General features: G+C 45.5%; 1 protein-coding gene across 1 annotated transcript; it reads left to right on the top strand.

Annotated features, from left to right (window-relative positions):
* Positions 1 to 2804: 2804 nt before the first annotated feature.
* LOC147722971 (uncharacterized) lies at positions 2805 to 12719 on the top strand. Its single transcript, XM_086966916.1, has 4 exons — positions 2805 to 3410; positions 7752 to 7847; positions 8511 to 8595; positions 11297 to 12719. The coding sequence occupies exons 1-4, from the start codon at positions 3330 to 3332 to the stop codon at positions 12010 to 12012; spliced, it is 978 nt and encodes a 325-aa protein (XP_086823042.1). The 5' UTR covers positions 2805 to 3329; the 3' UTR covers positions 12013 to 12719.
* The last annotated feature ends 3477 nt before the right edge of the window (positions 12720 to 16196 follow it).

Raw genomic sequence — 16196 nt, 5'->3', positions numbered from 1 at the left:
CAGCGTTGACATAACAGACTGAAGTTCATCGAAAAAAGAACCAACTGGACCGGGGGGTCTATACACTAGCAGCCCTTTCACCGACTGATGCGGCGCCAATAATAAGGAAAAGGCAAGGGATTCAGACCCCTTGATAGCCTCCGTGGGAATGATTGAACATACAACAGATTTCTTCACCACAAGTGCTACACCTCCACCCCTCCCTTCCAGTCTATCTTGCCTAAAAATATTGTATTCTGGAGGGATCGCCATAGCGATATCGGGATTGGAGGAGACTCCTAACCAGGTCTCTGTTAGCATCAGGCACACCGGTTTTTCCGTGGTCAGGAGGTCAAAAAGCTCCTGAGCGTGACTACGCACTGACCTGGTGTTTAACAGCATACAGAGATGCTTCACAGTGTCCGTCTCCCGATTGGGGAGTGTCCGTGGAGCATTGCCTGGCGACCAGCCGCAACCCGGGCATCTCCTCTTGCCCCTATGGCGGCCAGGAAACACCTTATAGCAGGCACACAATACCTTTTGTAAAGACCGCAGCTTCGAAGATGTGTAGCAGACCATGATAGCGCCCGGTATAATTAGTCCGACAGCTCCAGTCCCCCCGCCGCTCCGACCGCTGCCGAGACGCTGACGGGCGCAGACGGGCAGGACTCTGGCACGACTCAGGCACAGCGAAGGCACGTCCGCTGGGCGAGTCTGCTGCGCGTGGGAGGGAGCTTTAAATAGGTGTCCCTCTGGACGTCAGGAGCGCTAGACCGCTCAATGCTGGTGTTTCTCGGAGTACACACCACTCCAAGATGGCGCCCGTCCTTACCCCACCACCCGGAACCGGGCCCGCGAAAAATACGGTGATTTCCAATTAGAATGCAGGTAAGGGGGCCCTAAATACTACCAGCTAAAAGCAAGGGTTAAACAACACAAAGAAAATAAAATGAGTAAAGGGAGCGTTAAAAGAACAGCGCGATAGTAAAGCGCCAAGCGTTATGCAGCATTCAGGTGCACTTAACTCACATGCAAGCAAACAGGCATAAGCCCTTCATCCAGTCCTGGAATTTTAGCCAACAGCTCATTGCATTCTAGGGTTTGCAGGCCTATGACTGTGATAATAAAAACAACCCTACAGAATTCTAAATGCAAAGTTTTGCTTTACAAAAAAACAAGAATTCGCTTAAGGGGTCATTAATGACTCGAGCCGTGTGACAACTATGCACATGGACATGTAAAAGTAAAACAAAAATCCATAGTCAGTATTAACAATTTAACGGACATTGGTGATTTTTTCAATCTTTTCCAAACAGGCAGTATAGTGACCGAGAGAATGGTTTAATTAAATAGCCTATATTTATTTCTGAGAGTGAGCAATGAAAACACTGGGGGGCAGATTTACAAGGCCCTTGCGCCACTTTTGCATCAGGGGAAAAGTGACGCAAGGGGCTTGTAAATCTGCCCCTGGATGCATATCGGTATTTCTGTCTGAAATTGTAATCTGGAAACCTGCGGTGGATATATTGCGAACAAAACAATCACTTCTGGTGGCCGTCACCCCAAAAGAACTGTTTGTGAACGCTGCCAGAGTATTCATAAAACGAAAAGAGGCGCAGCTCACGTTAAAGTACAGCCTGTCAGTGAGAACGGGTCCTGGGAAGTTTCTATCACAGGTGCCTGGTCTGGGAAGGCCGCTACCTCCCCCTCTTTTGGCGAACTTTCTTCTCTGAGTCACCCCCGCTTGACACCTCTCGTTGACCCGGGTGGCCTCAAAACGCAGCGACAACGTGCCTGTGAGTGTCCGGGCTGAAGTGCCGTTGACGGGTCTTTAACGCTAACCTGGGTGCAAACGAGACACCCCACTAAATGGAGCAGGAAGACGGCGATATTTGACGACCTGGGGTTCTCGAGAAGAAATAAAACTCCCATTCGGTGCTCGTTAAGTCGTTTGGCCGTGCTCAAGTACAGAAGCAGAACTGATAGGGGAACAATTAATCCAAAACGTCACTCCCTGAAAATTCCGACGTTTGACGAAACGACATGTAGGCGAATCCTTCTAAGTTGTGCTTTTAAAAACTGCAATAAAGTTCAGTTTTCAATTATGTAAGCACTAAAGTGTCCTCAGGATACTTTCTGACACCCATTGTTTCTAAATTAGTTATCACTTAATTTTTCTAAAATATCTCGTAGGGATCAAAAACAATTGCTGTTGTAGTCAGTATTGCACCTGTGCAGCAGTCCTTGGGGGCGGCGTTTTTTTAATGATACGTGAATAAAGTTATTTAGTTATTGTTAATAAGGCCCTCGGCATTTAATGGAAGACTTATAGGTATGTCGAAGCAAGAAAAAAGTTAATACTAATGACAATAGCAAACCAAAATACTAAAATAACTTTAGGAATAATACAAAACATAACAAACATGGGAAGAGTCATAGTAACAATTCAATTGACCTCAATACTTGATATTACATACAATACAAAAAATGCATTTTAACCAAAACTCTGCCTTCAGAGAGAAGCAGTTTATTTATATCATCGATCCTGCTTTAGCTCATAAAATGGTCATTTAACGCCCAATGAAACTAACGCTGCGTTAAAACTGTAAGAGAAGGAGGCGCTCTGGCGTCCTCTGCGGCCTTGTTTGTGCTTATGTAAAACTATCTAAATAAAAAACAAAAACGATTACAGTAAATGTTGTTGGATGGCAGTGTGCCAGGCGTGCTCTGCCAAGAAAGCAACTCAGCGTGGTACCGAGGAGCTATCACCTGAGGCGTGACCTTGACTGGCCGAGCAGCCAATCAGAACTCTGACAGCCCCGGGTGCCGGAAGAAGGCGGAGCCGCTGAGGGGAAAGCAAGGAGCTTTTCCCCGGGGCGACCGAACCCACAGAGCTGGACAGAGGGAGGTCAGGACTACCGACTACGCGGGCATCGAAAATCTTCGACCTGGCAGCTGCCACAGATGGGAGGAAAGCACACCAATTAATATACACTCAGCATTTCCACTCGCAACTTCGACAGGCCCTGTCTAAACTGCATTTTTAAAAATTACATTAAGAGAACATTTTGCATCTGCAGTTTATTTTACTCCTCGAACGGTGCACCCTCCTTCTAGTTCCCGCAGCCTGCTACCACTTACTCTGGCGCTTGAAAATGGGTTCACATTCTTGAACTGACTTATGCTTTACCTGGGACTTAATACAACATTCCGGAAAGAGTTTGAATCTTCGCGCAGCGTTCATTTGTTTTTGCAAAGGGCCGGCCCAAGAGTCCGAACCACGGAAAGACCCATTCCAGACGGGCCGAGTCGCGGACGAGCCGAGAAGGTTGGTTGGTCCTGCCGGGGCCATGGAGGAACGGTCCCTGGCTGAAAATGCCCTCCTGGACTCGTCAGATAGGATCAAGGCCACCTCCGCCCTATATAAGAAGGTAAGAAGAGAGTCCGGTGCGAGACCTCATCTGTTCACTTTCCATAGCATGTGGGTTGAGTTAGGAATCTTCACGGCAAGGCTATAGATTTATTGATGCACAATGCCAACCTGGCAGCAGGGCACATTCACGTTTCTAGGTGATGGTGGGACCGATGCTTAGCAGGTGTGCGTGCGGTATATCGCCTGAGCATGTCTTTTTCTGTGTGTACATTGCTTGAGTTGCCTGTCCTTGCACTGTGCAGATGTGCGCGCGCTTTATGGAGGGGACCCTAGTATTTTCTAAATCACGCCGGGCTGTACCTGGAATGGGAGCAGGTGGAGTGTTTGGCTGAGTTTGCACAGCTGCCTCGCACGGGCACACAGCTGCACGCACAGCTGTCCAGTGAATTTAAGCCACATTGTGGCTACCAAAACTAAGACCCCATACCAGGGCCCTCACACACACGTTGTTTTGCATACAGGGCCCCTTGGAGCACTATGCAAGTGCCACGATGTGCGCAGTCGAATGTATGCTGGGATCTCCATGAAAACAACCGCCACAAGTCTCACTAATTTGAATTAAAAAGCACCCGACTTTCCGACCAAGGCTCATCCATTAAAAATGTGAAGTGTGTTGTCTGCACATATATGGATGGGTGGTTGGCCTCCACCTCTTACGGAGGAGCTTGAACCATATTGGCGCGCGAGTTGTCATTTATGGCCCATTTAAAAAATGCTGTAATGTACCAGGTGTTGCCGGAGTTTGGTCGGGGTATGAAACATGGGTGAGTTAGGGATCCAGGGAAGTACTGAACACACCGACAGCGCTGCGACGCCGCCGCTTTATCAAGGCAGCGCGCTACAAATCTCTGTTAATAAATACATGGTACCCTAACCTGCAGAGGCAGCATGTTAGCATGTGTCGGAGAGTCGAGCTAGGAGGAGAAGGGGTTGCGCTGGCAGAGGGGAGTGCGTGGGTTCTGTGTGTAGAGACGGAGCCGCTTTCGGGTGGGTGGTGGGGGGGGGGGGGGGTTGGCATTGACCCCAAACCCCGCCGTTATTTCAGGCCGTATGAGGAGCAGTGGCCTAACACGCAAGCTATTCATAGTGCAGCTGGTGCAGTGGCACCGCGGCCTCGGGGTTTTTAGGTGCCCACAAGCTTTCCGATGTCATTTACTTCCCAATCAATCTATTAGGGAAATGCACGAGTCCCACGCTTCGCCACTGGTGACAAGAAACGCGAGGAAACCCCGCAAAACCGAGGAGGGACCACAGACCCCCAATAGCTGACATTTATGACCAGGCATCAGAGCTGATTTGGGGAGATGACACGTGCCGATTCCAAATCCAATACGAGCGCATCACCATGCATCCGCTCTGTGTTAAGTGGAAGTTCTTGGAATCGGAGGTCTTGTTATGAGACTGGAGAACGGAAGGCACGGGAGAAGCATTTTAAGTCACGTTTTTTAAAGGAAGGGTAGCGAAACTGCAGCGTAACTGTCCACTAGCGGATTTTGCGGAGGTGCGAGCACTGCATGAGATTCTTAAAGGTTTAGCAGGAGTGGTAAACATGGAGCTGTTGCCAGTAGGCAGACACTACTGCGGCTCCAAACGAACTTCGATGAAGACGCAATTCACCCTTTGAAACTAAGTCTGGAAGCTGATGATTGATTAGTTCTAACACGGGGCCTATGCCACTGCTTGGTGACGTGTGGTACTGTATCAAAGCCAGCAGTGCCAACACGTGCCCTCCTACTTCCCAGATAATGGAAGGGGTGGCGAGGAAGAGCTGCTTCCGCCATGAACCCTGCGTGAAGTTTTTGGAGAAAGAATCTCTCCTCCACCCCTCCCAATCAGGGTTTAGAGCAGGTCATTCAACGGAATCTGCCGTTCTATTCTCCACCGAGCAGATCCGGAAACTGGTGGATGAGGGAGAGACAGCAGCGTTGGTCCTATTGGACCTAAGTGCAGCATTTGACACCGTGCTGCACACCACGCTGCTGTCTCGACTCTCAGACATGGGAGTTAAAGACTCTGCTCTCAAATGGTTCCAGTCATACCTCTCTGACAGAACTTTCCAACTTCACTGCCCCCCCTTCAAGTCATCTCCTCGCAGTGTTAGCCATGGGGTTCCACAGGGCTCAAGTCTGAGCCCTACTTTATTTAACATCTACATGGAACCCCTGGCTCACATTGTAGAGGAATTTGGGGTGGGCATTGTCAGCTATGCTGACGACACCCAGTTGGTGTTCAAAATAACACCAGACAGTAGAGACCTAGCCTCCAACTTCTCAAACTGTATGCTAGAGATAGCGACATGGATGAACGCCAACTGTCTCCGTCTGAACGGAGATAAAACGGAGGTACTGATTGTAGGGAAGAACCCTTCCATCTGGTCACACGCCTGGTGGCCTAGCGAATTGGGAGAACTTCCTGTGCCTGCAGAGAAGGTGAAGAACCTCGGTGTCATGCTTGACCCTAATCTCTCAGGTAGAGCCCAGGTAAATAAAGTAACAAGTAAATGCTACAGCACCCTTAAAGTACTGCGCAAAGTACTTGACCTACTCCCAATTGAAGCAAGAAAAACTATAGTCCATGCTCTAATATCTCCCCATCTAGACTATGGTAATGTTCGTTTACTGGGTCTTAATCAAAAGAGTTTGCACCAGCTGCAATGCATACAAAATTCTGCAGCACGACTGGTGCTTGGTCTCTCCCGTAGAGCATCGGCAAAAAATGCACTTGCCAAGCTTCACTGGCTCCCTGTTAAAGAAAGAATAATATTCAAAACTCTCTGCTATACACATCGCATTGCCCAAAACAAAGGCCCCAGCTATCTAAGAGGCCTCCTGACCATCCACAGGCCAATCAAAAATCTTAGATCAGCGGGCACGATGCTGTTTAAAATCCCCCGCATCACCAAAGCGAAGATGGGAGGAAAATCCTTCCGCTTCTTGGCCACTAAGCTCTGGAATGCCCTGCCAATTCAACTACGTATGGAGCCATCTGAAACAAGGTTCAGAGCCAGACTCAAAACTCACCTATTTCCAAAAAATTAATCCCCGTTCTCCTGTTCTCTTCCTCTAGGTAGTTTTGGCATTTGCAGTCAGCGCGGGGACACACAGTATTGTGCAGCCAGGCGCTTAATAAATGCTTATTATTTATTTATTTATTAAGGGCCTGTCTGCCAGGTTCTCCTTCTGGGATCCCCACCCCATACACACACATACATCGCCTGTATGTGTACACGTATATCCTCACTGCATTCTGCACACTCTCGAACCACTGTGGACATTCCTGTTTCTTTCTGTCCAGCTGCCGCCTAGTAAAATCGCACAGGATACGCTCATTTGTTTAGGCCCTGTCGAACTTTTCGTCCCTGTAGCGTAATCCCGAGGAATGGCTGCTACTCACACTGAATATAGCGCTAAATGTTATATTTGCATTTCACGTCATGCGTAATTACCATGAAACAACTTACATGAATTTCGCACACCCCTAATTTTTCGAAGAAGGCCACACACGAGGAGGCTGTCTTAAAACAGTATAGTTGCATTTAAAGCAGTGATACTCAAAGAGAATACGTGTGTGTGAAGGGGGGGGGGGGCACATGCAGCACTAGTAGACTGCTGTTTATTCGACTCAGCAAAAACATTAAAAAAATGTAATATGCAGCTAGTATTTATTTAAATGTTGATTGCAGTTAAAGGAAGGAGTTTGCTAGAGTATTCTGCACCCCTTAACTTTAGGAACATTTGCATTTTTAAAGACAGAAAAGCTATACAGTTATGGTAGTCTCTTCAAAATTCAAAAAGTGTATTTCATTAAGCTGCAAACTCGTTTCACCTTAGTAAAACAGATTTTAGCAGTGCGTGCAACATAAGTATTTTTTTCAAAGTGATAGTTTTAAAACATGGATTTAGAAACAGTCATGCTCTCTCCCACCCAGACAACAATGCCATTAGTTATGAGATCTAAACAAAGCCATGTATTTCGAGGTCTTCTTATATGTAATAATGAAGAAAATGGAGGGAAATTGAAACAAAACCAAATGCCCAGGATTACACTATTTGGTCAAGTGAGGAAGCTAGCTGGGAATCGTCCCAAGTCTTCTGGTTCCACCTTGTGCAATTCAGTTCAGCCACTTGTACATACTTCTCTTCCCATACACCAACTTTACGCCCTCCATCCACCTCCCCTTGCCATCAGTGCAGCCCTTTTTGACCCCTGGAAAATGTATGCAAGTACCAATGATTTAGAGTAAGGATTTGGTCTCAGTCATGGAGTGTGGGGAGGTGCTGTGTTGCGTTGCCCCAGAAAGTGGTAGAAAGGCCACTGATGATGTTCTTATTTTTTCTAGTCTGTCAAGCCTCTGATAGAGAAGAAGCGGAGAGCGCGAATAAACGCCAGCCTGGACCAATTGAAGGGGCTCTTGCAAGATGAGGATGGCCCACAGGTACGTGAGGGCTCCCTGGGGTATGACGCTGCGGCCAGGGTACGTGACTCTGGAACACATGGGCTCACAGGCCGATCCCTGGCACCAGTGGCAGGATAGTCCAGCACCATGTGACTCTGGGCAATATCTTGCTTAATCTTCCCGGCGGCCCCCAGCGCCTTGACACCCTTGGGTAATTGCTTGCGCTTTACAAATACTGGTATTATTATTAATACATCAAATCGGCCGCTTTAACATAAGCTGGAGAGCTCACATGGCACGAGAATGCCTCAACTGGTGGCAGCATTCATGGGATGACCAGAGCGGCTGAGCTGTAGTATATGCACTCACACTACAGAAGTGCATGAAAGATGATGTCACACATGTAGGAGGGACTTTGAGTGTTTCATGAACCAGCAGTTTGAGTAGTTTACTTTTTTGAGTCGGTCAATGACAAACAAAAATCGCTTTTAGATTTGAAGGGGATACATAGAGCGCCATTTTAGGTGTGGAAGAAGAGACACACATAAATCCTATGCTATTTCTGAGTGGGGCAGGCTAATTAGGAATCTTCCATTCCTTTCTCTTCTCCCCGTTTCCTCCCTTCTGTGGTGGTTTCCACCTTTCTTTCCTTCCCCGTCACTGTTCTGTTTTTTCAAAGCTGTGCCCACATTTCGATTTCAGAGTCACACAGTTTCCAAACTGGAGAAAGCCGATGTATTGGAGTTGGCAGTGAAACATTTACAGCGTCTGAAGAGATCCGGAGCAGGTGCGTGATTCCCTTAGTCGTGGCTGGTTATAATTAGACTGTACTTGGCCCTGGTGTGTTGTTCCGGGTCACCGCCAGGACGCGCGAGCACTCCTCCCGACAGCTCATGCGTGGAAACAGTTTCTTTCTTTTTACTTAGACCAAAGGGTTTGGATCAGACTCTTACACCGGCATGACAGTTTAAGCAAAACATTCTTTTTTTTTACCTGCACAGGAGCAAAACGGGGCTCATGGCTTTTCAGAGGAGATGAAATATAGACATGTCTCAATTTTGGACATGACAGTATATAGTCAAAATCTTCCTAAATTCAAATTATATGGTGTATCTTTAGTCATACCAGGGTGAGGAGTTGTTCACTCATCTCTGAGAAAAACCGAGGGTCCTACTAAATGTTAGGGTTTACTGACTCTTTGATGCCCTAGGCGCTTTCACTTTCCATAGCTTGCAGAGTGACACAATGAAAAAAAACCTGGGAACTTATAATTACTAATACCAATGGATACTGTGTAATTAATTCCACCTTCTTATGAGGCAAAGTTTTGCTTAGCCTAGTTAGCCTGAGAACCTAGGAGTGGCCATTGAACTGTGTGGATTTATTATAGATATATGGAAGGCAATGGGATTAAATGATTTGCTATTTCAAATGAAAATGCTCTTAACCATAACATTTCTGTCAGTTATTCCAATGCAAAATATCCCATCAATCAACTAAAGACATAAAAACAATGCCTTCAATGAAGAATAAGAACTGTACGTTCATCAACTCTATTTCCGAAATGCTCCTGACATAGAGTGTAATGCGTAGATTGCTCCAGAGAGAGCCTTTTTAATGAACCATGGCTGGTAACATATCCTCCCTTTTTTATGTGAAACTCAGACTTTACAGTCATATCAAGACACATCGGGGTCCTCAGACAGTATAGCTGCAAGCTCCCACTGCTGGGTGGGAGGCTTCGAGAACTCACTCCCAGCATGTGATGCTATGCCATCAGTTTACATTCATGGCTTCTGTGGGCCCCACCAACTCATTACTGGAACCCGGGCCCTTGCCCAAGCAATTTCTATGACTTGAGCCTCAAAACAATACAGAAAAACACAGAAAGAAGTGCCCATGAAACAGATACACACATTTTGAAATATGTTATTCAATTCACAAACAAAAATGTACAAAAATAGAATGTTCAATTTTAATTAGAAGTTTGGAGTTTTTAAAAATGTGGTTTTATTTCTAAAAGATGAAGATATATGTTATTCTCTCTGCATATAACTTTATATATACTCTAATAACTGCTAACACTACGTAATTTTCTAAACAGTCGCAGGCCCACTAAGTAGGAGTTGAGGACATCAGGTAAAGAACTGCTGTTCTATGGGAATTAAGTGGCCACAGTCGATGGCATTGCACTAAGCAGAATGGCCATAATATTGATCACTCTTCCATATTTTGTCCATAGAGCTCAAGTTCTTGATTACTTTCATATCAGATGGCTTCAGGGCCCTGGATTCACAGGCTGCCGTTTTTAGTGCACCAGCACCACAAGTGACCAAGAAGCTCATTGCACTGTACATGGATGAGGCTGTCAGATACACATTATAGGGGCCATGTGCTGCCCATACAGCTCTTCATCCACACAATCATTTGGGGCTGTTGAGTTACAGTGCACAGCGACTTTGCAGGGGAAGGAAGTGGTTTAGACTGTATGTTAAATTTAGGTCAGGATTATCAGCACATGAGTTAGAGAAAGAAAGAAAGAGGGTGGTCAAAGAGTGGCCAAAAGACAGTGGCAGTTTGAATAGGTATGGTGTTGTCAAGGATGAGTTAACAGACTAAAGTAGGGACTGAACACAGGAGAAAATTCCACTGCCTTCCTTCCCGAATAAATTATGGACAGTGTTAGTTGCCTTGGCACACCATGTGCGATCGCATTGTAATTAGGTATGCGGAACCGCCGACCATTGGTCAGGCTGTTCCAATACCGATACAGCGTCGGACGGACACAAGTCCACGCAAAATCGTAATAAGGCCTTCATCTTTTAGGGTGAATCGCATTAGTATTAGTCGTTTCATTGAATGCCTTAGGATGTAATGGAAAATGCTTGAATGACCATTTCAAATGTCCCCCTGTGCCCTTATTGCAACATGCCTATCTTGGGAACCCTCTCTAGCAGGAGGTGTCTGAAGTGTGCGCTGCTCTGTCATAGTCCCCATGAACATTGGTGTAGCAAGGTGTCATTACCCTACTGCAAGCAAAGAAACTAGACCTCTCTGCCCCTGTTTGTGTAGAAAGATTATGATAATTGGACTGCAAGGTGCCCATCATGTTTTAGGGGCCTGGTGATGACTGCACCTGCTTTACCAGTGATAGATACACCGCTGCCTAGAAACAGCAATAAGTGTTAAGTCATATTGACTAGGTAGTGGTAGCAGGTTCTGCATGTTGATGCAAATGGTACAAATATTAGGCTACCCACGCAGTGCTTTCAGTGTTCAAAGATAATATTGTGTACATGATTCTTCAGTGGATGCAAAATAAAGGGAAATTAAGGGAGTGATAGGAAAAGAGAACAGTAGGGAAAACAACGAAATAGAAATGAAGAAAACGAGAGGTAGATTGGTTAATAAGTACCACAAATACCACATGCAAGACATCTGATCACAACATCTGTAAACTAACTAAAATTATTTTTGCTTTCTCTCAGGCATCACTGATTCCATCATGGACTTCTCCGCAGGCTACAGCCATTGCCAGAGCACCGTCTCCAGCTACCTCAGTTCTGTAAACGCATTAAACCCCAATGTACAATCCCAGCTTCTGCAGCACATTGATCCGACAATGCGAAAAACACTTTCTCTTTCCCATCATGAGCCCAAGATGGGAAAGAGTGGAGAGCTGCAACTGGCAGCACCTCAGATTTGGCAACCTCAGGAAGTAATGGCTTCACTTCATCATATGAAGGTCCCCGAGGCCTTTGTAAATATGGACTGTGGTCTTTTGTCACCGGAGCAGTGTGTACCATCTCCACAGATGTGGTCGCAGCCTTCCTGCACCTTTCCGATGATACCAGTACCAGAGACATTTCCTGCAAGTTCACCAGGTCCAGCTAAAGCTTCCGGCAACAGCACACATCATTTCCTGCCAAGTCGTTTGACCACTCCGTCTCTGCCAACGCCAGGGGACACTAAGAGACAATATGTTCCTTATGTTGGGGCGCTGAATGCATCATATCCTGCACCATACCACGCCCAGCCTATGTCCACAGCTAGTGAGTTCAGCTGCTCCCTGGGATATTCTTTTGAGTCACCAGTGCCCCAAGGCCACCAAACCACTTCTCATTTTCAACCTGGCAGTCTTTTCGAGTTCCCTCAGGCACAGGTGTCCCCTGTGGACCATCCTGAGATTTGGAGACCGTGGTAGATTTTCACTCCAAAGACTTTGACCAGGGTTTGCCTCAGATTAGGAAGAGTTTTTACAAAGCCTGTTTCGGTGCATTTAGCAGAAAAAGGTAGTTCTGTGGGTGGACATGCTATGTGGTTCACCAGACCTTTTAGCTGAGCAAGGATGTATTGTGTATTTATGAACTCCTGAGAAATACCTCTTATAGGACAGGGCTGCCACTTCTGGACCTCTGTAGCACCTTAAAAGAGAAACTCCCTGTATGTTGCTCTTCCAGCCCGTACTCTTCACGCATGAACCTTCAATCAATCCCCACTAATTATTAAGCAAAGGAAATCCAATAGCCCCACTGAGGTTGTGTCAAGGAAAGAACAATTAGATTATTTCATCGACAAAGATTCAAACCTTTTGGTTGTTTGTTAGGCCGAGAAGGAATATAGTTGCAGAGATTCTAGGAGTTTCTTACTTAACGTCTTTCGACAATGTAATATTGAAGGATGGAGAATGCTGAGGGCTGAAAGGGACCCGTAATATGTGAAGGACAAAAAACCCCCCACAATTTTGTCATTGTTTTTCCAGTATCCACGAACTGGCCAATATATTAAGATAATTACAACTGTGTCAATAATAAATGACCTGCCTTCTAGGCTTAGTGCCTATCTATTGTCATTCTACTTAGCACATGTGACAGTTTTACGTATGTCATCCAAAATAAAATGTACTACGTCAACATTTGCAAGCCATAAACATATTTATTCATACTTTGCTGTAGGCATATGTGTATCATGCATGTGAAGTGCTACATCAATATCCCGGCATTTACTTCTCAGCTCAACCTACTGAACCCCATCAATGGAGCGTATACAACGGATATTTTTTTTTAATGTGCATTTTGTACTAATTCAATAGATTCGGAAGGATCTCCAACATATAACTGTGCCTTTCTCATAAACTCGGGTTTGTAGCTGAATGGAGCTGAGCGTGACCGTGAGATGGGGCAGGTCGTGATGCTTTCGAACAGACATGCTGAATTTTTTATACAAAGGTCATTTCAAGCTTCTCCCGTTTGCCCTAAAAAATGTGTTTTTTTAGGATGCTTTAAATAAGGGTGAAAATGGAGACACTTCTGAATCCATTGGCAGAGATGTCCAGTGGCGATGAGGTACAAGAAGGCCGAAGAACAGGACTTCTCCACTTAAGAGTTTGTGTGTTAGCAATACCTGATGATCCTGGGGGGAAGCTTTTTGTGAAGGTGTGTATCGCACAGTGCATTGTTTCAGTTGATGTCAGAGGGGAGTTGTTTGTGCATTAATTCCAGAACCTGATAAGAACTTTTACCGTAGTCCTGTACTGTAAGCGTTTCTGCATGTGTGAGTGTGTTTGAGGCTCATTGTAGACATTTTGGGAAAGTACTAGTAGCATGCAGCACTTGACCTGATGTTTCAAATATTCAAGTCATATATGGCTATGAAAATTTATTTAAATGTTTCAATGGTGGGCGAAGGGAAAATCTTGGGGGGCGAGGGGGTTTGACATGGGGAATTGTGGTCATTGTGGTGTAGGACAGGAGATACTTTGAGTTCCCATCAAGTTCAGATAGATGGAGTTTAGTGTTGATTAATGCAGATGGATGTGCTAGATTGTTGATATTTGACTGAAGTAAGGGATTGGTGTTGGTCAAGATAAGGGAAATTGTGGCATCTGTAAAAATTGTTAAAACTAAACAAACCTAACGACTAATAGTGCGCTTTACAAATACACATAACATAACTAAAGGCTGAACCTTGCAGAGTCCCATTGGGGAGAGACGTGAGATAGAAGGCAAGTGAAACATTCAGGTATCAAAACAGTAAGACGAAAGGTGGGCCAGGTAGTTAGTTGGTAGTACATTGTCGGCAATCATGTCACATGCCACAGAGAGGTGGAATGCTATAGGAATTGCATTAATATTGCTGTAGAGGTAAGTTCTGAAAGGTTTGAGATGTACATTAAATCAGTCTAGTGAAGTTCTAGCAATCCAAGCTTGACTGGAGAGATTCATAGAATCTGTTTGAGGCATGGTACTTAAGACTGTTGAAGATACTTCACTCCAGCATCTTTGAAATGGAGGTGAGAATGGGTATGTGTGGTATTTGTCAAGGAAAGCTGGGTCTCCAGTAGGTTATTTGAAAAATAAATTATCACCATGGTGTAGAAGTAGACAAACAAGTCTGACTTGGGAGAAATGTGGGTGTGTCACAGCAAATGGCTGACCTGATTCAGAGAGAATGATTGCACGTTCCCTAGGAGAGGTGCAAGGTAGGCTGAAAAGGGTCGACATTGTAGAGGTCTTGGGTGGCCCAGTATTTTATTTAAAAAAACAACTTTATTTAGGATTTTCGTAATGACGTGAGCAATGCTCTGAGAACAAGTAGATGCCAGCACTGGTACTCGTATATGATAAATCAGTCCACATTCTTTACATGTACAGTCAAGCACATTTGGTATATGTACAATATATGCATTTCATACTTAGCCGTTTCAAGCGTCCTCCCGCTAGTCCCTTCTCACATTTCATCTGTAATATCCTCTCCCTCCCACATTCCGTCAAGGAATGTTATCTGAGTGCCACACATCATGTAGTATATAGGTGCCATGTGGGATGCCGTTACCGCATCGTTCTAACCTACGCCTGTAGGGACTACACCCTGTTCTTTTTGGGTGGAGGATCTTGTTGCTGTTCAGTCAGGAAGGCTTGGAAGGGGCCCCATATATCCATAGGTCTCGATGTGGGTGGAATTGTATTGGCATAGAGTTAGCTTCTCGTGGAGCAGGACGCCAAACTATGGAGCCAATTCTTTTCCGTGGGTGTACGCTTACTGCCCCAGAGTATAGCGACTTCTCTCTTAGCCAACAATAAACAAATAGCGACAAACCTGCAAATTTTCTGTGGAAATTGCACAACATAGCCTAAGAGGTCAATCTCTGGCAGGGGTACAATCAGTATCTTCCCCATACCACTTATTGTCTTGTGTATACCAGTCCAGAAAGTATTTATGCCTGGGCATGTCCAGGCAAGGTGTGCAAAATTTGCACACAGGGAGTTGCACCGCTGACAGTAGTGCGATGTAGCGGGATCTATTCTGTGCATTTTGGCCGGGGAGCTATACATCCTGTGTAAGAATTTAAAATGAATCAATTTATGATGACTATTAAGGGAAAAAGATTTTGTAAATGCACAACAGGCCGACCATTGCTCATCTGTTATTCGGTTTCCCAGGTCTGCCTCCCAGGTGTCCCGTATCTTGTCATCTTTAACCGGAGTGAAGTCGGCACACACTCTGTAGAGCTGGGACATGAGATGGGCCCACTTACTACTGTTTATCACTATAGTGAGTGGGGGGAAGGAAGCAGGTTCTAATGGATATTCCGGGAACTTGGCCCTCAATGCGGAGCGTAGTCTCATTAGGACAAATCTGTCCATGAATGTAATGTCAGGGAACAGGGCCTCGTCATCTGGGTCAAAAACATTGCCTTCAGGGTAGAAGTCACCCATTTTAATGATGTTAAATTTAGTACAGGTCTTTTGCACTAGCTTTTTGCCAGTAATGGGTAACCATTTGGGGTTAGGGAGTGGTAGGGCAGAGGAGTATAATGAAGGCGCATTTATCATGCATCCCAGTTTGGTCAAGGGCCAGCTAGTCGTTGAGATTGACTGAATGTCTTTGGGGTCTCTGGGGAGACCCAAGGGCAGAACTGAGGCTAAAGTGTCCGGAAGTACAAAATCTGAATCAGGACGCAGAAATGGTGACCTGGCATCTGGGTGGTACCATGTTTTTACAACGCTACATTGTGCAGCCAAATAATACAGTTGCAGATCAGGGACTCCCTACCCTCCTCTATTGCAGGGAAGTGTCATAATTTGCCAGCGCACTCTGGGCTTTCTGTTGCCCCACACCAAATTGATTAAGCGAGAGTGAGTACCATAAAACGGTTTGTAAGTGGGATCGGTATGTTCTAAAGCAGATATAAAAATTTCGGAAGCACATTCATTTTTATGGGGACCACCTGTCCGGCCACGGAGAGTGGGAGTTTAAGCCATGTATCTATTTGCGTTTCCAATTTGGACATCGCCTCCCCATAGTTACGTTGGATAATCTGATCTGTCTCAAGGTGGATATGAATGGCCAGATATCTCACTGAGTCTGATCCCCATACCAAAGGGA

This window comes from Lissotriton vulgaris, chromosome 4_1, assembly GCF_964263255.1.
Source record: "Lissotriton vulgaris chromosome 4_1, aLisVul1.2, whole genome shotgun sequence".
In the NCBI taxonomy this organism is placed as follows: domain Eukaryota; kingdom Metazoa; phylum Chordata; class Amphibia; order Caudata; family Salamandridae; genus Lissotriton; species Lissotriton vulgaris.
This window is presented reverse-complemented; position numbering and strand designations above follow the sequence as displayed.